This window comes from Misgurnus anguillicaudatus, chromosome 22 (genome assembly GCF_027580225.2).
Source record: "Misgurnus anguillicaudatus chromosome 22, ASM2758022v2, whole genome shotgun sequence".
In the NCBI taxonomy this organism is placed as follows: Eukaryota; Metazoa; Chordata; class Actinopteri; order Cypriniformes; family Cobitidae; genus Misgurnus; species Misgurnus anguillicaudatus.
Window position 1 is genome coordinate 45,006,817 of NC_073358.2, and position 25,690 is coordinate 45,032,506.

The following is a 25,690-nucleotide window of genomic DNA, read 5'->3' on the forward strand; positions in this document are numbered from 1 at the left end:
TCTATCTATCTATCTATCTATCTATCTATCTATCTATCTATCTATCTATCTATCTATCTATCTATCTATCTATCTATCTGTCTCTCTGTCTGTCTGTCTGTCTGTCTGTCTGTCTGTCTGTCGCTTTTCTCTCTGTCTGTAAATCTCTTTTGCCATCTGCCAGTCTATCTATCTATCTGTCCTTTTTTCTGTCTATCTTTCTTTCTGTCTGTCGTCTTCTCTATCTATTTCTCCATCTACAGTATATTAAAATAGGTCACACATACCACTAATTAATAGTATTCAAATCTTGTTTTCCTAACTCTCTGTTTTCTCACACACACCTATTACATTTTTGGCCGGCACACAGCGCGCAACAGGTATATACCCCATGCACGGGGCAGGTTGAATCTATTGCCCCGATTTCCTGTCACATGATCTGAAATAGGATCCCTACTTTCTCTGCTATCTTCTGTGTGTCTGGGGGCAGCGCGGATCTGCCAGAAGTTCAGACGCTTTTAACGCGGCGCTCGTCAACGTTACATTACATTCAACTCTCCACTGCTTCAGACTGCACCGAGAACAGCTCACCTGCGAGAAAAGAAGAAGAGAGGACAACCGAAGTCAAGACAAGAGAAGGAGATCTCCTACAGAACACTACAGAAGAGAGAGAGAGATGGATCCTTGGAGAATCGTAGCTTTGCTCCTCGTCTGTCTCACCGCGTCAACTTCTTACGAGTTGGATACGGGTTAGTTTGCAACTTTCATGACTTGTGATAGTCTGCATGCTTAATGCTGTAACACTTGGGAAACATTACACTGTTTCATTGTTGCATTGCATCGTCGCGCAGTGTTATATTGTAGCGCGCATCGCGATTACAGAGTCCCGAGACGAGCATCGGCTGTGTTTCTGTCACTTTTCTCGCCTAGTCTTGCGTTTTGTTTAATGAACCACACCATCTATTTTACCCTAAATAATTGAAGAAGATATATTTAATATGAAGCTTAGTTGCGTTTTGCTATTTCTCACTTGCTTATACCGGACAGGTAGCCTATCATGTTCATACGTATTGCAAAATTTACAACGATTTCAGATACCAGAACACCATGTTGCAACAGTTACTGTTGCTGTTATTACTGTTGTAAAAGCTTTTTTGGACGACAGTGTTTGCTATTAAGTTACCAATGTTTTCTTTTATTAACAATAACTAACTAATTCATTTAGTTTACGCTTTTAGCCAAAATAAAGCTTCGCTTTTTTGGCAGAAACTGACGTTATCCCCGCAAGGGACCTGTACCTGTTCACAGAGGATGCGTGTCTGAACTTCAGTTTTACAAACAAACACAAACCCGCTAAGTGCGAAATATGTTAATTCTGTGTGCCAACATGACTACGCTATACATCCCTTACAGATATTTACTGTACTGATATGCAGTTTATATCGTAATTCATGTTTTATTACACATCTCCTTCAACTTTTTTCTTGCGATTGCAAATGCTTACAGATTTCTAGCACGTTCTCATAGTGATGCGCAATACAGTTCGTCTTTTGGGTTTAAACAGCTAATCTTCTTGTCTTTTATTGGCATCTCGTGTTCTGTCTATCAGATATAGCTTAACACAGAGCAGGCTAGTTGAAAGCCAAATGACAGATTATGTTCGTGCAGAAACCACAAATCTGGAAGCATTTATGCCGCGTTTGAAGCAGGCTATCTCTGTCCACGCGGTGAACTTGAAATCTTTTAGTAGCCTACAGACACCATCCGACTCACTTATTTATTTTACTTTACATTTATTCATAGCTACGTAACGTGCATTCAAGCTTTATATTTTACCGCCATATGCGTGCCCTGGGATCGAACCCATGGCGTTTGCGTTGCTTACGCAAACTCCTCAACACGTCAAGTACCACACAATGAACAGTATTTGGTCTCTAAACGTAACCTAACCCAAAACAATGTTAATTAAATGTTAAGTTGCGACCTAATAAAGTAAAAGTTCATAAATAGTTTGACCCACAACGTTTCAGCAACAGCAGGCAAACCCTGACGTCAGCACCCAGTCAATCAAGTGTCATTAAATCAAATAAGCTTGCTGTACTATGGACTAAAATTATGTTTTTGTTATTGGCAACATGGTATTCAAGTACTGGTACCTAACATGTAACTGAAGTCATGTTTTTGATTAAAAGTACATTCTGATTGTTAACAGGCACATATCAGAAAACAGCTGCTTGCATTTAAGCTTTTCTTATTTTAGTATTCCTTATGTCATTTACGATGTAGTTTCATTTATTAATTCAGTAAAGCATCACTTATTTGATATATTAATTCATTGTACCATCCTAAACTTCTCCCTCTCACAATGCATTGTGGGTAATAAGCCAGTAGTGAGTGCATAGAACTACAATTTTCACCAGAAATAGCAGATTGTTTGGGTACTTTAAGGATGCTTATTTCAACATACCAGACAGCATACGACTCTGGAGCTGCTGACTTTGGCGCAGATCCGGCCCGGACTCGTCTGCTGTCTGGGTACGATTTGGGACAGGTTTCAAATATGTTTTAGGATGGATAGTATGCACAATAAGGTGCATAAGTTGTCTACACAAAGCATGTGTCAGTGGCATTGATTGTAATAGGAGCTTTCAAGTTTGTCGATTCGCTAGCGTAAGCTGTCATTTGTGCCGTATTTCAAGTTTCAAAAGCAAATCCCCTGTGCTCTCTTTCAAATTTTGTTTCTTAATTATAGCCTTTGATTTAAATGACGGGTTGGGATATCCGAGTGATGCATAAGCGCTGTCATCTCTACCCATGTATTAGCATTATTTAAGCTTGCTTACCAGAATATCACAGCTTAGGTTTGTGACAAAATTGTGACTAGTTCTGACAAGTGAAGTGTTTTGTAAAATCATGGGAGGGAAGGAGGTTTGAAGTCACCTCAAGACCTTTTGTTAATCCTGGAATAACATTCATGTCAAAGAAATGTGTCTCCGTCCCAACCCAACTCTTAACCATGGCCCCTATATAACCATATATGGGTGATTCTCACGAAAACTTGGTTTTAAAAATGTCAAGCATGAAAATGTAAAAATTGCTTAAATTTACTTTTTTCCCACCAGACATTGAAAAACAAAGTCTGGAGTAAATGGGAACATTAATTTAAAAACTTTTACTTATCATTTAACACTTTTTGTAACATAATTAAAAAAATGAGTCCTAAAAAATCTCATTACCGCAACAGTCAGAAAACATCAACACTGACATATTTTCAAAATGACATGACAAACCTGAAGGAACATAATTTGGAGATTCTGCACATGCATTTAAAATCAAAGTATTATGCTTCTATTAATTAAATTAACATTTAATAAGCATCTGTTGCGGTAATGATAATCAAAATGTCGTGTAAGCATTCTGACAAGACAATATTTCAAATTAAGTGTAAAAAAATGATCTTACCTGGTAGCCATCTTGAAGTAACTGGTCCATGTGCTTGGTCACTCAAAATCAAACTTTATTAAAATTTTGTATGTGTGCTTAAACTGTTCTCAAAAAGTGTTGCCGAGGATGAGAACATCAGGCATGGACACATCATTTTCCTAATTTTTCTTCATTATTATTATACATGAATATTCAGTAAATATTTTTTCTGTCATCTAAAGTAGTCTAGCAAAACATCCATTTATGTTTTTTCTTAATATTTTTGTGTTAATTTGATTAAATTACAACATAACGCATGTTCAAACACAGCCGGACACATTGCGGTAATGAGAATTTCAGCAGAAAATGAGATAAAATTTCCAATTATAAATTCTTATGTTGAAATCACACATTGTGCAAGGTAGAACACAGTATTGCGTTAATTCTGATGCTTTTTAATGTTACTATATTACACATTTTAAAGCTAAAATCATTAGTGCCGTGGTGTTTCAATGGTTTCGTGAGAATCACCCATATGAATTGATAAGAATGGTATACAACCCCTAAATGTGGTCCTAAACCTACGATTTATTCCAAACCTAATCCAACAATCTGATTGGTTGATTTAGAAACATGCCAGATTTGGTACAATTGCTAAACTTAGCTATTTACTAGATGGCTCACTGGATTTGGAAGGTCCAACAATCTGCTGAATTTATCCACCCGTTTTTTTAGGATCTGAAAACCCTTTCATGTGAAGGCTCACGCTTCAAATTTGTTTTGCAAACACCAATGAAATTTTTTTATATTTGTTTTTTATGGATAAGTTGGAGCAGGTAGTAAAGGGAAAGCGGCCATCAAGTGGCCAGAATACAGCACATGGGAACTCCTACAAAAGTTTTTCAAAAGAATTACAGACAAGACTTCACGAAGCTGCTTGAGAAAATGCCCAGATTCTGCAGAGCTGTAATCTAGACGGAGGGTGGCTGCTTTGAAGAACCTAAAATATCCAATTTCATTTGTTTTACATTTTGTGGTCACTACATAATATCCAAAGTGCCAGTTGTGCTTGTTTGTAGTTTGACTTTTTTATTATATAAACTAATAAACAGTAGGGGTGAGAATCGTTTGGACCCTCATGATTTGATTCATAATCGATTCTTGATGTACTACTGAACATATTTGTGACATCATTACATCGCATTTGCGCTGAAAGTTAGACTAGTGTTGACACTTTTGCTACAAACGTTTGTTAATCTTGCCGTTTAAAATTTGTCAAACGAGGCTAAATGTATTTGTTTTACTTTTTCCATGCTCGTGTAAGATCAACTGTAGGTCCGTGTGCTGCACCGCCCCTGAAGTTGACTTCTGCCTTTTGGGTTACGTTATTATTTGTAAACTTACTTTTAAAAATAGATTTTTGACATTAGGGAATCGATTGAGAATCGTCCGCATCAACGAGGTTAGCCATGGGCCAGAACGATAAACAAACATAGTTCGGAAGTTAACTTTGGGCCATGCACTTAACCGTGAAAAAAACGTCTATACTAGTTCTATACATGCAGGGTTCCAGACTAACTTTTTTCACTAGGAGCACACCCAACTGAAAATTTTAGGGGCACAACCAGAAAATTTAGGGGCACACACCGTAAATCAACATGCTAACCAAATATTCACATTTCTACTAATTTCTGATGTATTACTAATAATTTCTTAGATGATAGATGCAGAAAGTACAATATTCTGTTTTAAATTCAGTGTCACATCACAAAAAAAGGTCAAATTTACTGGTCGCACATATGCTACTGGATGTAAAATTCAGTGGCACACTCTCAAATTTTGGTGGCAGTCTGGAGCCCTGACATGTGTGTGTATATATACACATATATCAGTGGTTCTCAATCTTGTTTACTTCAAGGCCACAATTATTGTCCACAACAATATTTAAAGCCCCCCCACTCACAATTTATACCAAATAAAAGTACTAGAGCTTGGCATTACTAGACAGACATTCATTACGAAAAACCAAACACTTAATAATAACTTAATTTTTTGTTGCTTTATCTTATTATATGTCTTGTTTTGTATGATTTTGAGTAATCTTGAGGACCCCTTGATAGTTTGTTGAGCCCCCCAGTGGACCCCGACCCGTGGGTTGAGAAACACTGGTATATATGCAGTCCCTCCTCATCTTCTGCTTTTCTGTAAATGAGTTATTGATATCTGATTAGTGAAAAGCACCTGTTGCTCTTCTCTATGTCTGATGAGATGCGGGAATTGAAACATGTGATGATGAAGCCTGCAGCAAACTCACTTTGGAGGATAAATGGAGCTCTGAGATGTTTGAGAGAGAGGGCATGGCTGGCATCTCTGATTTTTCATTAAGTGAGAGAAACGCAATATTGCTGTCCTTGCAAAACCTTCTGTTTTTGATATTGGATGAATTTGCATCAAACCAGCTGTACTAACACCTAGACCAGGCCATTTCCAGTTACACATTTGGCAGACGTGTTCATCCAAAGCAATTTACTCTACAAGCGTGTTCAAGCCATACATCTTATCAGTATGTTTGTTCCCTGGGAAACGAACTCATGCCCTTGAGCTCACGGATGGTAAAGTGGGTTTTGGGTTCCAGAATTAACATTTAAACATTAACTTTTATTTGGCCGAGGCTTTTATCCAAAGTGACTTACAGTGCATTCAAGCTAAATTTTTTCATCATTATGTGTGTTCCCTGGGGTTTAAACCCATGATCTTTGTGCTGCTAACTCACTGTAGCTGTTGTGAATGGTTGCCAGGCGGCACTAGGAACTGTTTATGATGTAATGTTTATTACTGTTATGGATTTAAAAAGTTGTATTAATTCCCCAACATTTTTCTAGTTAAGGTAGACCTGACGATACTTGTTTTGGTGTGTTTGTCTATGAAAAGAGAATCTGCCGATTGTGAAAATGACTGGAATGATTTTGGCAAAAGGGCGAACAGACTTCAAAGCATCAGTCATTTTGCTTAAGTTATTAAATCCACGTCATGCCTTGTCTTTCGCAGAATCGTAGAGTTATCTGAAATTAGATCTCTGATCAAAACACAGCGTTTTAAGTTATTTTTATTCTTGAGTGTGAGTAATAACTTACAACAGTGTTTAATCCAGAGACTCTCAAATGAATCCGTGTATTAGTTAAATTATTATCTTATACATATTGGCTGGATTTAACCTCTCCGATGTTTCCTAATTTCTTCATGGGATGTAGTAAAGGAGCCGTTTTTACCTTATCTAGGGCTGTCACGATTATTTGGCGGTTAATTGTTTAAAAAATTATGACGGTTAGTTGCCTGTTTATTGCTTTGACATTTAATTCTCATACATTTTTGTTTATGAAATCATTTTCACAGACCGTTGTGATTATTTAAATGAAATCATTTGCAAGGTTTATCTGGCAGTAAATATTTATACACATAACACATTTTTAAAAGTAATGTAATACTGTCTCGTTTATACAGGCGCTGCAGCTCCCCCTTGTGTTTTTTAGAGAGATGTGCAATCATCGCGGTGATCTGATATCATTGCGATGAGGTCAAACAATTGCGATGAGACGATTATTTAATCATTGTGAGAGCCCTAACCTTATCTGACCCCTAAAAATGAATCAATTAGTCAGTTATATTAAATAAAAAAATTTGACTCAACTAAAGGCGATTAATATAGATGTTGTCACACGACTCGGATTGCTTAGTTTACCTGACAACACAGTTTTCACAGCACGGGCGAAGATGGAACAAACCTTTTAGCTGACTTTTAAAATACCGGTTTATATTTCATCAAAACATGCACCAACAAAGTCTGTCACCCTGAGCATCCATCACAGGAAGTGACGTCACTGCCAGTCAACCCATGGATAAGTGAGTGTGGTAGAACCACACAGCATCATGCATCTGTCACCACATCGTGCGGCGCATCAGAGGATGGGGGTGTATTTGCCTCCTGGAGGTTTGTTGCCAGATGTGTTTGACAGATCCTTCATCTGCCTCCACCCCAAGCCATTGCCTTTTCTCCTCTTCTCCTCCATCTCCATTATTCCTCTACATTGTCTTTTCTTTTTTCAGCCTCGTCTTGTGTTTTTTGGAAAGCAGCGCCTGCACTGTGTCAAGTGTCTTCCCTCAAAGCGGTTTTGACAGTGAAGTATGGGTTGGGAGGGAAACAGTAGCCAGGTGGTCGGAAACGTGGGCAAGGAAAGAACTTTTGTGTTCTTCTTTGTCCGCTCCACCACTTCCTTTTTAATTCTTTCATTCTGTATATACCTGTTGACAAAGTGCTGGCGCGTTCGATTCATTCGGAGTCCATGACTGTGCAAAGACTATTGCAAAAAGGGATTATTTATTTTCTTAGGCATTACAGTTTTGTTTTGCTTTTGTTTGTCTTTGTTGGGCCGCCACACAAATGCTGTCGAGAGAGTTTTGAAGCATCGACCCGTTTTTCTTGCGAAACTTGCTTGTCTTGGCATGTTTACGTTAATGTAAGGCTTTGAATGCACAGAATGTATAGTCCTGCAAACTCATTTCAATAGTTCATAAATACATCCTGCTTATTGTATAGAAAAACATTAATCAAACTCATTTGGTTTTTGTTACAACCAATAGCAAATAAAGCGTACAGTTATCTTATAGAAAATTTTCAACAAAACCTGTTACCAAACTATTTATTTTTTTGGCCACATTTAGGGTATCAATATATTGCATTTGTGCTAAACTTATTTGTAAAATCATTTTGTGAACATTTGCTAAATTTAATGGATAATAAGCATTTCCATCAGCCATATCGCTGAACTATTTGATGCGAAACGCTAAAAAGCGATTTTTTCAACAAAACGTGTTAGAAAACTAGGTTTTTTTGTGACATTTGAGGTATCGACATTGCTTTATGCACTAAACTGAAATATAAAATCATTTTCTCAACATTTGCTAAATTTAATTGATTATAAGCACTTCCATCAGCTATATCGTTAAACTTTTTGATGCGCTAAAACTTAACGCAAATAAAGCCTTGAATGGAAACATGACAAGCTATTTTGTCAACAAAACGTGTTAACAAACTAGTTTTTTAGCCACATTTGAAGTGTTGACATTGCATTTATGCCCTTAACTTAATGGTAAATAATTTTCTTAGCATTTGCTAAATTTAATAGATAATAAGCATTTCCATTAGCTTTATCGCTAAACTTTTTGATGCGCTAAAACAAATGCAAATAAAGTCTTGAATAGAAACATGGCTAGGTACAAGCTATTTTGTCAACAAAAAATGTGTAACCAAACTAGTTTTTTTTGCAACATTTGTGGTATCAACATTGCATTTATGCTAACTTAAATGTAAAAACATTTTGTCAACATGTTCTAAATTTAATCGATAATAAGCACTTACATCAGCTATATCGGTAAACTTTTTGATGTAATAAAACTTAACGCAAATAAAGCCTTGAATGGAAACATGGCTAGTTACAAGCTATTTTGTCAACAAAACGTGTTAACAAACTATTTTTGAGGTGTTAACATTGCATTTATGCGCTAAACTTAATGGAAAAATAATTTTCTTAACATTTGCTAAATTTAATCGATAATATAAAATTCCATCAGCTTAATCGCTAAACTTTTTGATGCGCTAAAACTTTTTCCGGAAATACAGCCTTGGATATAAACATGGCTAGTTACAAGCTATTTTTTAAATAAAACGTGTTACCAAACTAGTTTTTTTAAACCGACATTTGAGTTTTCAACATTGCATTCATGCGCTAAATTTAAATGTAAAATAATTTTGTCAACATTTGCTAAATTAAATCGATTATAAGCATTTCTATCTAAAACTTTTTGATGCGCTAAAACTTTTTGATGCGCTAAAACTTTTTTGGAAATAAAGCCTTGGATGGAAACATGGATAGTTACAAGCTATTTTTTAAACAAAACGTGTTACCAAACTTTTTTTGGCGACATTTGAAGTATTAACATTGCATTTATGCATTAAACTGAAATGTAAAATCATTTTGTCATCATTTAGTAAATTTAATCGATAATAAGCTTTTCCATCAGCTATATCGCTAAACCTGTTGATGCGCTAAATTTTTTCCGGAAATAAAGCCTTTGATAGAAACATGGCTAGTTACAAGCTGTTTTTACAACAAAATGTGTTACAAAACAATTTTTTTAGTGACATTTGAGGTATTGACATTGCGTTCATGCGCCAAACTTAAATGTAAAATCATTTTGTTGACATTTGCAAAATTTAATCGATAATGAGCATTTCCAAAAGCTATCAGTAAACCTTATGATGCCCTAAAACTTTTTTCACAAATAAAGCCTTGGATAGAAACATGGCCAGTTAATAAATTAATAAATCATGTGAAAGTATTGTTCATTGTTAGATCATGTAATGTATTAACTAAAACAAACAAATACAACTTATTGTAAAGTGTTACTGATTTTTACTAGCATATCACATTGAATTTGGTAAAGTGCGTTCTTATTGGAATGCTCAAAATGTTTCGGCAAATATTAAAAAAATAAATTTTTAGATGTGTCACATGATAACTCCAGGGTTTTTCTCAGGAAACAAATCTGAGAAGCAGGTGAAATACAATATGCAGAATTCCCCTCTTTAATATACTTTAATCTCACTTCTGTTTAGGAGAACCAAACGAGACCTAATTGACAGTTTTCGTTTCTATGGGATGTTTTGAAAGTTCGGTGATGACTTTTGCAGCTAAACCTCCCATTGCTTCTCATCCTGCCTGAGCTCTGTGTTCAAATATTTTCATTAACACACGATGTGTAGTTGAGTGAGAGTCAGAAACAGGGATTGATAGGTCAAACCACACAGTCTCCGTGCCTATCCAGAGGAGCAGTACGGCCTGTATTCCTCTGTGTCACCCTTGGTTACAGAGGCATCTTTGTGTTCCATGTTTCTCGGTGGTTGGTTCTGGATCGGATCAGCTGGGTGGGTAATTACAGCCTGTTGTGTGTAAATGTGAGGATATGCTGGCAGGAAATGGGTGGAAGGATTTCTGGGAAATGTAGGGACCAAAGGAATGCCTGTGCCCTCTGACGCGCTCTGATGTGGGTATTTTTGTCACTAAATTAGAAGAAGAACTCTCGGCTAACCACCTCTTCACCCCGAACGCAGATAGATGTATATTAGCTGTTTTGATTTATTTATTCAACTTTGGCGTAACTTAAGTTTGAACATGTCATCACGAATGCTGTCAAACATTACAAAAACCGGCTGGTTCTAACTAACCAAAAGGCTCGTGTTTCATATCAAATCATGTTTTACTCCAAATCTAATAAGGCTGGGTAAAACACATTAAATAATATCTTAGTATGAAAACCATTTCTTTAAGGTATGTGTGAGTGTACACACTGTCTTGTGGTTAAGCAGTATGAATCACAATCACTTTAAGTATGCATTAGCATCCTTTCATACATTCAAATCATATCGTATTAATAATACTAAAAGCAGATACATTGAGTGATGGTTTCCATGTATGGAAATGACGTCATAATGCATTAGGTCAAATAAAAAGTCTGCTTTACATTTAAAATGGAATGTGGGCGTACACAAAAGATTTATGACATCATCTGTGCTTCTCTTTTTGCATCCTTTGATGTTACGCCCTGGGTCAAAGGTCAAGCCTAAGGATAGTTAGGTCCTATACCTGTTGCCTGCTCTCAAACCAGTTTACCTCTTTCCCTTTATTCCTAAAATGTGTATTAGTGCTACTAGCGGTGTTTGTAAGCCAAGCATCAATATTATTATTTCTCATATTTGTCGCTTGTTTTTTTTTTTTTTTATATGTTCATGGAGCTCATCTGGTAGAGAATTGCATTTGCATTGCCAAATGTCATGGGTTTGAACACACATACTGATAAAACGTATAGCTTGTAAGTCGCTTTGGATAAAAGCATCTGCCACATGCATATGTAAGATTTAAAGGTGCAGTGTGTAAATTTTAGCGGCATCTAGTGGTGAGGTTGTGAATTGCAACCAACGCTCAGTCCATTGCTTACCCCTCGCTTTTGAAACACACGTTAGCCATCGCCGGACAAACATGTCATCGTCGGAGACAACTTAGTAAAAAAAGTTTGTCCATTTAGGGCATCTGTAGAAACATGGTGGCACAAAATGGAGACTTCCGTGTAAGGGGACCCTCGGTTTATGTAGATAAAATCGTCTCATTTTAAGGTAATAAACACATAACAGTTCATTATGAAAGATCTTTATACACCCCTGATAATATAGTTTTGTATATTATTTTGCATTTCTGTGAAAAGATCCTTCAAAAAATTACATACTGCACCTTTAAACACAAGTCTCAATCATCCCTAGTGTTTATCATCTGCGACATCAGGGCACCCAAATCGTTTTTTGCATTCATATGCATTTTGCAAGTAGGACAAAGGGCAAACCCGTTCTCAAATCTGCGTTTTCATCTCTCGAGCACACTGCACAGCAGTTCTTGTGTTTTGCTAAAGCTATATCTGACACTGTTATTTTCTGAGAAATATGCAATGGTCAGTGAAAGACAGTGGGAGAGAGATTGAGATCTGCCTCTTAACCACCATCGCTACATCCCACGTGCTGAGATATGTCAGATGCCCGGTTCAGAAAAATATCCATATTTATAAACATAGATTTGGAATGGGCTGAAGTTGGCGAAAGGCAAATACCTCAGTCTCCTCCCATGCTGCAGTTTTCAATCTGTGGCAGTTTATTCTGGCCGAAATGCCATCCACTCCTCAACTTCCTGTCGACCTTTGTTTGGTGTCTTGTGGAGTCTGCACAGGTCAAAGGGTCGACCTCGTCCTCCTGTCTGGCAGGGGTGCAGGTCAGAATGGTCGACCTGTTGTCCAACGACTATTGCCGTGATTTATTTCGATTCGTATTTATTTTTGTAGGATACATTTTAAGCAGCAGGTTCTTGAAGAGGGCACATCATGCTGTGCTTTAGTGCTGTATCAGTAACTGACTGTTGGATGGACAGCATGCTAAAAACGTCCTTCTGGGGAAGAATAAATATGATATTTTATTTATGCTTGCAACCAGTGATGAGGGATAGGCTCCAGTCTTCCCACAGCCATGGGAGGACAAGCGAATTTGAACAATGAATGGATAGATTATAGTGAAATTTTATTAAATAATTTGTAAAAGCTATAAACTATAAAGCTATAGAAAGAGCATTTAAATGTGTATATATGTTTCTCTGGACCACAAAACCAGTAATAAGCCGCAGGGGTATTTTTGTAGCAATAGCCAACAATACATTGTATGGGTCAAAATTATTCATATTTTTGCCAAAAATTATTGGGATATTAAAGGGATGGTTCGGCCAAAAATGATATTAAACTCATGATTTACTCACCCACAAGCTGTCTGAGATGTATATGTCCATCATTTTTCAGATGAACACATTTTTAGTTATTTTAGAAAATGTTTTAGATCTTTCAGTTAATCAGTGTAAAGTTACTGGGTCCACGTCCTTCAAATCCAAAAAATGTGCATCCATTCTTCACAAAAGAAATCCAAACGGCTCCACGATGACAAACAAAGATCTTCTGAGGGTAATCCGCACCGTTTTGTTGTAGAAATTTCCACATTTTAACTTTATAAACGAAAATAACTATTTTCCGGTAACGCCGCCATCTTAGACTCCTCTGTATTCAGGAGAGAGTATCAGCGTAATGTACGCACTTTTCTTAGTGACGTATGACAAATTAGGAGGGCGGGGTCACAGAGCAGCGGCACAGAACCCTCCATACACTGTGTACGCTCTTATCTTGAATGTGGACGCGACCAAGATGGCGCCGTTACCGGAAGCTAGTTATTTTCATTTATAAAGTTTTAAATTTGGATATTTCTACAACAAAACATTTTCTTTGAACCACTTTAGGGGCTGTCCACACGGAGACGCATATCACTGTATACGTATAAATTTGTTATCGTATTGCCGTTTCGTCCACACGGATCTGGCGTTTTGGGAGAGTGAAACGGCTATTTTTTGAAACCGGGTCCTAAAGTGGATAAATCTGAAATCGACACCCTTGCGGTTTCGTGTGTACAGCCTATCGGTATATTTTGTGAAGCGAAAACGTCATCACATCACGTGTCGGAAGCGTCACACGTAACAGCAACAACAATAACGGCGGACTACGTGATTGTGTTCGTGCTACAGAAGCTACTAAAGCCTACTAGCTTTATTACCGCAAAATCTATTGCTTCTATGCAATTGTGGTGAGCAACAAGCGATAATGGACAACATCATACGTTGGTTATGCGCATGCTCAAAGTCTTCTTCTTCGTGTATAGTGTATATCTGTGGCAGAATTGCAGCGCCCCATTAGGCTTGCCGCGATGGTCGGTGAAACGGTGATAACCGGTGCTTCAGCCTCTCACCGGTTAGATCACTTGCCCACCGCGACACCGTCTTTCACCGTCGTTTTGATATTTTCGTGTAATTACATCATTTAGTTTCGTTAGAGAAAGCAAACGCTTACAACTGAGTGTGTATGCTGACAGCGGAGCTGAACGCGCGTCACGTCACAGAGCCGCAGGTGTCAGATTTCATTTATTCCTGTCAGAGTGTGCGAGGCAAGCTGACTGACTAGATGATGACAGAAGCCGCGTGCTTACTCGTTGTTGTTATAATATACATATATGATGTCTAATATAACCGAGATCGTTTTGTTCTTGTGTTTTTCATCAAGAAAAATAATAAACCCATCATTCAAGCAGCGCTATATGGCGAAGTAGCCGGTTGCTCTGCTTGGGACTGGCGGGTTCTGTGAGAATTACCTGCACACATTGACTCAAGCACTTAATTAAACCAGCTGTTGCGCTCGCATTGCACGCAAATTCATACGCGATTTAACGCAGCGTACGCAAGCACTGCATTTAAACAGTTGCGTAATTCAAAAGTGAAAGTAAAATGTGCACGTCTGCATGCGCATTTATAAGCCCCTCCCACACGGTGAAACCGGGATTACCGGGTTTGTGACGCGCCGATTAACCGGTGGGAAAATTCTGTCACCGCGGCAACCCTACGCCCCATACTGGTCCGGCATATACTACACCGCTTTCAGTCGGTTTAAGTGGTTTCGTGTTTACGGATTATTTTTTTAGAACAAGTAAAAAAATGATCGGATAGGGAATGCACCAGCTTCGTGTGGACAAAGCCTTAGATTCCAGATTTTTAAATAGTTGTATAAAATAGTTCAGCTTTAAGGTCATGTATAGATCATGTATAAACACATATAACTGGTTTTGTGGTCCAGGGTCTATTAGAATTTATATATATATATATAGTGTCTGTTTTTTGTACTTTTCAGAATACATTCATAAATGTTATGATTTTATTTATAACTCTTATAAATGCACTTAAATGCACACGCCCCTTAAATTTTTAAAAATGATCAGAATACTAGGGGGCGGTTTCCCAGACAGGGATTAGACTAGTCCCTGTAATGTTTTTAGTAAGTAAGGCACGTTTCTTAAAACTAGTTATATTTCCTAATTAAACTAAGGCCTAGTCCTGGCTCAAAGGAAAACACCACAGTTTTTCAATATTTTACCATGTTTTTACCTCAACTTGGATGAATTAATACATACCTCTTTTTTTCAATGCGTGCATTTTTAATCTTTGTACAACGCTTCTTGAATGTGTAAGCATTTAGTCTAGCCCCATTCATTCCTATGGCTCCAAAAAAAGTTTTATTTTGTGCCACCATACTTACTCGTGTAACTACTCATGTAACAGTATTTAAATAGGGAAAATATGGAAGTGTTTGGTGGCTTCTAAATTCATCCCTTTTTCGATCCTAAGGAATGAATGGGGCTAGGCTAAATGCTAACACAATTCACGAGGCCCTGTACAAAGATTAAAAGTGCACGCATTGAAAAAAGATAGGTATGTATTAATTTGTCTACGTTGAGGTAAGAATATAGTGAAATATTGAAAAACGGTGGTGTTTTTCTCTAAGCTAATCCCTGTCCGGGAAACCACCCCTATAGCATTTTTTATAAGTACCTAATTGATGTATCTGTTATTTATTGAAATTGTCTACATCACCCTTGCATTCTCTCTGTGCCCTAAGAAGCACTGCAATTTTTTATAACAAATCAGTTATATCCAACCTCATTGGTTTGTGCATGTCTCGTAACCAAATGTCATGACCTCATGGTGACCCAGTAAGGTTTAAGCTTCTTGACGCTGTTCTTCAGGAAATTATGGTAGAAATTCAATTTTGGGGATTTTTTCCTGATTCGTAAAATAGTTTTTTAAAATTCTCCGCATCCCTACTGCCGACTTGACCTTTTGGCACAGCACATATTCCTTTGCAAAATTCACATCAGTGCACACAGACACACGCATAAAACAGCACGTATGGGTTCAATTACGTCTCTCATTGTTTTTCTTTGTAAAGTGTCGTGTTCCTGTGACAATTTCAGTGGCTTACTGTTGTTTAATCAATAGTATCAGTCAGTTTTAAGCTGTCAGGGAATGATGGCTCAGTGCCTGCAGTGCGATAAACCCGAGTGCTGAAGTGAGCAGTTCCTGTCACCTTCTGAATGAACTGATAACACCTGACAGCATTGATATCTGTGTGAAGAGCACGAGTGGGAAAGAAAACAATACAGAGCAAGGCCTCACAAAGACTCTTGGGATTGTCGTATCAGCCGAACTCAAAGGGACAGACATTGAAACATCAGGTTGTCAGGCAGTCACTGCTTTCAGTTACACCTTATGTAAATGTTTAAGGAGTAGACAACACCACAGGGTTCCTGGTGAAATTCCTGCTTCCTGTTCAATGAGTGAATCAAGGTTTTACTCTAATAAGACAAAAAAATCAAAGGAGCATTCAATGTGTAACTTTTATAAGGATCTCTTGACAGAAATGCAATTTAATATACATAATTATATTATCAGTGGGGTATAAAGACCTTACATAATGAACTGTATTGTTTTTATTACCTTAGAATAAGCCATTTTTATCTCCATACACCCCGGGTCCCCTTAAAAGTGGCTTTTTGCGTCGCCATGTTTCTACAGTAGCCCTAAACAGAAAAACCGCTCTCTATAGAGCGTGTTTTGCCACAACGTTGTCTTACATGATGACATGTTTGTCCTGTGCCGCTAAAAATCTACACAATGGACCTTTAAAATCTAAATTTCTATTAGACATCAGTGAGATTAAATGGGAAGCAAATGGAAACTTTTGCTGAAAGGGACGGTTTACTGAAAAATACAAATTCTGTCATCATTTATTCACTGTCGTGTTGTTGATGGTACCTGTTGACTTCCATAGTAGGAAAAACAAACATTATGAAAGTCAATGGAGCTTACCAACATTTATCAAAATATTTCCTTTTGTATTCAGCTGAGTAAAGAAACTCGAGTAAGTAAATTAAACATATAAATTTTTTGGTGAGCTATCCCTTTAAAGTGCACCATTTATCTTATTCACGGTTTTACATTTCCTTTGGTGTTGTTAGTACATGTAAACGATATGCAAAAGGTACAAACCTCAAAATAAACGATGACGTGAGTTATCGTCTCCAACGTAAATCTCTTTTCTTGGACTACAACAAACCTGGGATGTATACAAAAATTCTCCTGCTTCAGATTCACAGACTGTAAGTTAACTCCTGTTAGCATTGCATTGTGTCCGAATCTTTCAAACATGGTAAGGAGTGTCACATTTCCTGCTGACGTCAGAGTTATTCACGCCAATCACAACGTACAGATTAGCTGGCCAATCAGGGACACAGAGCTTTTCAAATCGATGAGTTTTGTACATGAATCTGTGCATTAAAGTAAGTGAAATCTGGAGCTACAAAAATGTACGGTATGTGGGAAATAATGTGTTTTTTTAACAATAATCCACGCGAACACATTGTATTATACCAAATACCCAAATATAACGTTGTTTTAAGCAATGAAATAGGTGCTCTTAAAGGTGCAGTGTGTACATTTTAGCGGCATCTAGTGGTGAGGTTGTGAATTGCAACCAACGGCTCAGTCCACTGCTCACCCCTCGCTTTTGAAACACAAAGAGAAGCTACTGTAGCCACCACTGGACAAACATGTCATCATCGGAGATACAACTTAGTTAAAAAAGTTTGTCCGTTAAGGGCTTCTGTAGAAATATGGAGGCTCAAAATGGCGACTTCCATGTAAGGGGACCCTCGATGTATGTAGATAAAAACGTCTCATTCTAAGGTAATAAACACATAAAGGTTCAATATGAAAGGTCTTAATACACCCCTGATAATATAGTTTTATATATTATTTTGCATTTCTGTCAAAAGATCCTTTTAAAAATTACACACTGCACCTTTAAAGTCTTCTGCATCAAAAAAAAAAAAAAAACAGAAACTTCACAAATTTCTCCATTAGAGTTCAGAAATCTCAAGAATGTCACAAACCGAGCTCAGAGTTTGCCAAGTCTGCGATTGAAAATGAATTCAACCCAAATCCAGATTATTTTACTATGCAATCCACATCCACAGCTCCATATTTTTGTATTTTAACATTTGTCTCACATTAACATTGTACTTCAGTTCTAGGAAAAATCTGATACTTAAACGAAACACAACTCAGAAATCCATCAGATCTTTTGAGATTTGACAGAGCACTAAAGTTTTTCTCAGTGATTTCACGCGTACTCACTAAAAATGTCATGAAGCTGATCCATAAACAACGATGCTAATGGAAAATGAAGTTAAACAAAGATCAAGATCTTTCAAAGTCTTTAGGGTGTAAGTGCAGTAAACTTTAAAAGACAAGATCTGCTCGACAAGAGGAACTTTTTCGTTTATTATTTCCTATGTCTCTTCCTTTCTTTTTCATCAGTCTTTCACCACGTATGCCTCGCTTCCATGGATCGCTGCGATTTTCATCTGCAGACACTTGCGCCTGTGCAATATTCACAAGCTTCTTTGCTTCTCCTTGACATTTGCAAATGCCTGCGGTCGGAGCATGTCACATTGAGTTGTGCTTATTTCACTCTTTCGTTCACGTTCTCCCTTTTACTTTTCTCCATGTATAAGCCTCGCATGCAGACAGCAGCGGATTCTTATCAGGTGGCAAGCAATTGGCGTATAATCGAAATTCTAAACCGACTCCATTTGCATAGAAAACACCAGACAATCCCTCTAGGAAAAATGCAAAACGGCATACTAAAACGTATGAGATAATGACTGTCTTCTAAACAAATATTGATTTGTTTAGGCTAAATTCAAAAACATATCTAATGTGGCCGAATTGCTTCGACACAAAACTGCCACCAGCATGCAAACATCTGTCTGTACGCTCGAGGCCGTGAGTGAAGTTATCTATGCTGCTGTCCCAGGCAAATGATCTTTAAAAGCAACAGCGTTTTATAATAGCTTATCCCTATGGGGCAGAATAAAATTAAAGACTATTCTAGACGATTCTTTAAAAGTCTTAACAAGGCTTTTTATTGTGTGTCTGGCTGCGTAATGGAATTATATGGAGTATACTTTTTAAATGCAGGTAAACTTAATAAGTACTTCAAGAGGATACTGCGGGATGATTAAATCTGATAAACTTTCAGGGGTGGTTTCCCAGACAGAGATTAGTTTAAGGCAGGACTAAGTCTTAGTTGCATTAGGAAATATAACTAGATGTAACAAACATTCCTGACTAAAAACATTACTTGTGTGCATTTTGAGTCGAAACAAAGAGCACGGATGTATTTTAAGATATGGCAGTGCAAGTTGTTTTCAGTTTGGACAGCTCTTACATTTCTTTTAGTCTAGGACTAGTCTAATCCCTGTCCGGGAAACGGCCCCTCAGTCTTTGGATGATATTTTATAAAGACAGTGTTTACTGTGTAGAATGATGATAGTGATTTATTATAGCTGCTATGCAACTAAACCCTCTTTTGCACCTCTTTCACCATCTCTGCTTGAAACCAAACATTTTCTTTGAAGAGTTTTTTCTTTACCTTGTTTAACCTCAAATGACATGCTGAGTTAAAGTCAAATTAAAATTATCTACGAAAAATTACCCGACAACTGAAATTATAAATCATCATTATAAGTTTACTGTTGTGAGTCGAGCTGAAGCCCATATAGTTAGTTTTTTATGTGTATGCAAACGTACGCGCGGAGCCAAATGCGCACAGCCTTGCAAAGCATAGTTTATTTGACTTGTATGTGTACAACGTTCGATGGATGTACATTTTGACAAAATGCAATGCATCTCCTGGCCTACATGATACATTCTACTGCACGCATAGTATAGCATAGCATTGGTTATTTTTGAGCGCGATGCTAATGGTCTAATCGCATTCAATGGATTATGCTAAGCTATGCTAAAAGTGGTACCCCTAGACCTGGAGATCGGCTGAATGGATTCCAAAACGGTAAAAATGAAATGTTTAACTCAAGGGGACCTGGAAAATTAGCCTATTTTCAAAAAAGTGTCCCTTTAAGTTACGTGCACCAGCAAAACAGTTAAGGAATAATAAACAGCAATATTTTATTTAAAAAATTATATATTCAGGGTTTCCCGCAGAAAATTTGTTAGTTAAGGTGGTAGGATTGGGCGGGTGGGCGTTGCCGGGGGGCGTGACAATCAAAGGGGTGGGGTGTATGCATCATGATGAAAATTACAATATTTTTATTTAAAACACTCAAATAAAACTTAATTTTGAAGAAACTATGACAAAAAATTAACACATACTAGATTATTAATGAATTAAATGTTTTTACCTCTAACGGGAATAGCTGCGTGATGAAGTGAAACTAAAGGGTTTATAAACACAAACTAAAGCAGATGTACAACGTCTGGCGAACGATGATAGATAGCGCAAAATATTTTAAAAACGGATTATTTCCCACTGATGCACGTACGCACTATTCTCCGAGATGCACTTGACGGCCTTTTGTGCAGCGATTTTTTTTTGACGACCTAGTTAAGGCGGTTGGGTTTCCAAGCTTAGGCGGGGCCGCCTTAACTGAAATGAGCTGCGGGAAACCCTGGTATTTTTCTATAACATTTATATACATAAAAATGTATGCTGCTAATACACTTGATACACAACTTTTTGAGTGATAATGGCAGTAATTCACAATATTGCGTAATTCATTGGGAATTTATTGTGAATATTCCCAGTAATTATACTGACCAGCTCTATATTCTGCCAGTTGTGCAACAGCTGGTGTGGTGTTTCCGTAGTGCCCTTGATCTGTAGGAAGTCATCTGACGTTCCCACATCTCTGTAGACCAAATCTAAATCTCTTTAAAAAAGGCAAACTTGTACTTATGTGGTGTTTGGTGCAGCTCTGATTTTAAGAGCCATAACCAATAACATAATAGTAGGATATTGAATTGCCACAGAGAGGCATGTGACCTGTCCTGTGAACTTCCTCACTTTTAGACAAGCGTTGTCTTTGGTTCTTCACCGCTGGCCAGCGCGTTTTAAAGGAAGACAAATGAAAAGGCAGAAAATAAAACGGTTTTCCCCGAATCCACTCGCTCGAGTGCCCAGAAAGACTTTTGTGGCCGAGGAGCAAATTGTCACCTTCTCTTTTCTTTTGGCGGGAAAGTGTGACATGGAACAACAGGAAGATCATTGTGGAGGGTCAGATACTTGTGGCTCGCGTGAAATAACTTGGTGTGTTGCAATTCGAGCAGACTCGCAATTAAATGAGATTGACAGGTGGCTTAGAAACTTTGAGGCGTGTTTCATTAAGTTTGATTAATTTTAGCTTTAAAGGAGCCCCCCTTTTATTTCATGTTACTCATTCCATATTGTTATTTCTTTCTTTCATGAAACGCAAAAGGATGTCCGAGCAACTTATATTTGGAAATGCGTATCATAATTCCCCATTCATTTTGTTGCATGGACCGAAATTCACCCTGACCACTCCTTTTGTGGTTCACATGTAGAAATAACGTGTTATGAAACGATCCCAAAATGAAATTTTTGGGTGAGCTATTACTATACCCGAGACAGTCTTGTGGGTTCCTATTATTGTTTGCCCGTGAATATTGAAATGAGTGAGGTTCAGTGTCTGGTTATCTTATCTGTAGTTCTGGTTTAGGCTTTTTCTCTGTGTGTTAGGGATGAATGAGGTCTATTCAAGCATGCACCCATAGAGGCCTTCCTCAGGTCCAATTCAAGCAGGTCACTTATAGTGCCATGTAACTAGATCTCCAAGTTCTCAATAGATTCCTGAAACCGATCCCGTTCTCATGGAGGACACAAGGATGCCCTGGTCTTTCTTTCTCACGCTTTCTCTCTCTCTCTTTCTCCCATCTGTTTCTCCACTTCTCTACTGAACCAGGTTTTACCGTCAGACGGCAGTAGAAAGGAAAGAGATGCTGGTGATTGTGTGTCTTGTAAGGCAGCTTTTGTTTGTTTCAGATTGTTTTTTCTTTTCACCGAGAGCTGATACACGTTTCATAGTGTGAAGGGCTGCTGTAAGTGGACCTGACCTGCGGTAATAGAGAATAAAAGCAATATCAGGAGTTCATCGGTCCAACAAAAAGAAAGAAGAGGACAAAATGGTAAAATAAAAATCAACATAGCAAAGAACAATGTAGACTTGTGTGCAAGAGCTCAAAAAAATAATAAAACAATCTGATATGTTGTGTAACGAATAAGAAAGCATGCAAAATACTTTGTAATGCCATTAAGAGGGGACATTTCACAAGACTTTTTTTAGATGTCAAATAAATATTTGGTGTCCCCAGAGATATGTAAAGTTATAGCACAAAATACCATATAGATATAATTTAGTATAGCATGCTAAAATTGCCACTTTGATCTCTGCAACTAAATGACAGTGCCGTGGTTGGATAGTGATTAAGGGGCGGTATAATCCCTTTCTGACATCACAAGGGGAGCCAAATGTCAATTATCTATTTTTTCACATGCTTGCAGAGAATGGTTTACCAAAATTAAGTTACAATTTTTAGGTTGATACAAGCACTGGGGACCCAATTATAGCACTTAAAGGTGCAGTGTGTAATTTTTAAAAGGATCTCTTGACAGAAATGCAAAATACTATACAAAACTATATTATCAGGGATGTATAAAGACCTTTCATAATGAACTGTTATGTGTTTATTACCTTAGAACGAGAGCTTTTTATCTACATACAAAGAGGGTCCCCTTACATGGAAGTCGCCATTTTGTGCCACCATTTTCTACAGAAGCCCTTAACGGACAATTTTTTTTAATAAGTTGTCTCCGACGATGACATATTTGTCCGGTGGCAGCTACCGAAGCTTCTCTATGTGTTTCAAAAGCAAGAGGTGAGCAGTGGACTATGCCGTTGGTTGCAATTCGCAACCTCACCACTAGATGCCGCTAAAATTTACACACTGCACCTTTAAACATGGAAAAAAATCAGATTTTCATGATTTAAATGAATTTCATATTTGGTAATATACATAAATGTATGAATATATGTAACTAAATGTAATGTTTCCATCAGTTTTAAATACATTTTTACGTTAGCCACCATATCCTGGCAACGCCCTAGCATCATGGCAATGTTTTGCATGGGCAAACACCACAAAATCTAGTTTCACTTATTTATTTCTTCATTCCTGAACTTTCTGGTATAAAGCATCTGCTAAACGAGGAACTGTAACCGATGAAGTTCATATCTGTTCTCAGAGCAGCGCTTAGAGAAGGCCTTGCATTTTATAGCCTGCGTGAGACATTGGACACAGATGGTACAGATGGTAGATGTTTGTGCAACACGCATGTATGCGCTGATTCCCTCCCGAGGCCAAAGGCGTGAGATTATTGACTCTTTTTGGGTAATGTCTGTACCTGCAGTATGTGGTAACCACTCATCTGCTTTTTACAGAGTGAATCGGCCCCATACTACATCCAGTGTAATTAGTTTTAATGAAACCACATGGCTCGCAGCGATTTTCAAACATGTTGGAAAGTTAAAACTGAATGAAATGAAATGAAGTATTTCCCCCCAAACCTCCCTGTGCCATGTTTAATTGAAGCTTGAATTGAGTACGTTAAACACCCCGGAGAATTGACATTCGCTTTAAAGTTTACTGCTGCCGACATTATGGAGAAAAAGTTTTTTATTTACTTTCATCCTGCGTAATGCTACAAATTGTGTTCTTATGTTGTATAAACATGCTCGAAAATCCATAAATTACAACAGTGCCCAAAACCTCATTGAGTGCGTTTACATGCACAGTCTTATGCTGATTATGCTTAATAAACTAATAACGTGTGGGGTCATGTAAACACGTCATCTTTTATTGGGGAAAGCTTATAAACGGCGTAAGCAAAAAAACGATTGGCAGAGGTAGTTTTTGCTCATTACCCTGATTTCACGTTGCATGTAAACGTTTTGTGCATGTGCACATGTCTCCGCTTGTGAAAGATAAGAGTAAATGCAAAGTATAGCTGCATTCAGACTAGCAGCGACTAGCAGTATCAGCGACGCAATCTCATTGATTTCAATGGAAGATTGGCAAGTGGCTACTTCCGGCAACACGAGCGACAGTGTCCGTTGGCGACTGAATGGGGCGTGTCCAGTCGCGTGACAAAGTTGAGAAATTTTTAACTTTATGCAAATTATGACCGACTTTCTGAAAAGACTGCCAATGAGAGCTAAGCAGTGTAGTTCACTGTTCAGTTACTGGAGTGGACGATACTCATTTTTTTTATGACAAGCAGATTTAGAAACGCCTCTTTTAATAGAGAGCGACACAGATCGACAAAAGTCGCTTATATTGTGAATGTACCTTAATGCACAAATATCTGCACTCAACTCAAGGAGCTGGTAGAGAAACTGCGAACATCAAAAGTTCATGTTACATTTACAGGTTCTGCAGACATGAGAAGAGATATAACAATATAGCTTAAGGCAGATTTCCTGTAATGTAATATAGTATATATATAATATATATAATATATATTATATGTAATATAGGCGGTTACATCACTGCCTGCGAAAAACCTGACAAATGTCCGAAACCCATGTAAACGCTGTTTTCTGCATAGCTGCCAGTTATTGATTTGCATGTAAACACATGAAAACAGGTTTCAATATGAAACGCACATTTTTATATTTATCCGCTTATTCTGCGCATGTAAACACACTCATTCTCAGTTGGCTTCCCTTTTGAGGTCATTGGTGAGTTACAATCTTAAAAATGAGTTTTAGGTCTTCTTTAAAAGGGTCTCAGACAGAAGAGAAATGCATCCATAATTAGGGATGCACCTAATATTCGGCAACCAAAATAATTCAGCCAAAAATAGAAAAAAAACAAATTTTCGGCATTTGGCTGAACAAGCGAAAGGCCGAATAAATTTTACCGAACAATGAGGTCTTTGATAAAGTGATCAAAAGTAACCAGACGCGCAAATGCAGCAAACATGTTGGTAAAAGCATTTTAAAGTGTCAGAGAAAGACGCAGAAGTTTAATTTATCATTTAAAATTAAGACATCCTCAACACCATGCAGCATATGAGAAAGACACGGCGGGGGCGATCCTTGGTATTTGTCTGCTGAATGCACAACCACGGTGAATAAGAGACTTTAATTCAATTCAATTTTATTTATATAGTGCTTTTCACAATTGTTAATTGTTTCAAAGCAGTTTTACATGAATAGATGTAGGGGAAAACACAGAATAATCGATAGATAATATAAGAAGCAGAATACAGCGCCCTAAGAATAAACCGTACAAGCGAGCGTAGTAATAATGTAACATTTACAGTAAAGTGCTAAGTTAAGCCAATGCTGGCTTACTTTCCAGTGGCTGAAAATATGCCCTAGGAGAAAAACCCTGTGGGAAAACTCCTAGGAGGAGAAAACCCTTGAGAGAGATACATATATATTTAATATCTTTAGCTCTTCATCTCATGTCATAGAACGACGAAGAGCCTCAGCAGTATGTAATAAAAACTTTCTAGAACCAGTACAGTCCTACAAAGACAAACATGCTTATATTAACTATTTCCCTGCCAATGACGAGTATTTCCAGCAATCCGTAATACCGCTATTATCCACCATCTTCCGCAACTTATAAAACCGGAAGTATCACCTTATGCAAACAGCTGTATGTCCATGTATGTTTTGAGGATCGCTTTAAATGTGATCTCTATTAAAAGTCCGTCACAAAAATATAATTTCAGCTTTTTGCTCAAAATTTGGTGTTTTTGATGAAACCTACCCATATTTCAGAGGTGATAAAAAGAGAACTAATGAGGGTAGGATGAAACACTTTTT

The 25,690-nt window shown here is 37.6% G+C and overlaps 1 protein-coding gene across 2 annotated transcripts in view; it reads left to right on the forward strand.

Annotated features, from left to right (window-relative positions):
- The first annotated feature begins 349 nt into the window (after positions 1 to 349).
- kremen1 (kringle containing transmembrane protein 1) overlaps positions 350 to 25,690 on the forward strand; it is an 86,292-nt gene continuing 60,951 nt past the window's right edge. Inside the window, exon 1 of one of the 2 annotated variants that reach the window (XM_055198564.2) lies at positions 350 to 728. In XM_055198564.2, the coding sequence (XP_055054539.2) occupies positions 656 to 728 (73 nt within the window). In that variant the 5' untranslated portion in view covers positions 350 to 655. The remainder of the gene's footprint in view (positions 729 to 25,690) is intronic. The other variant, XM_055198562.2, reaches the window with a different exon arrangement.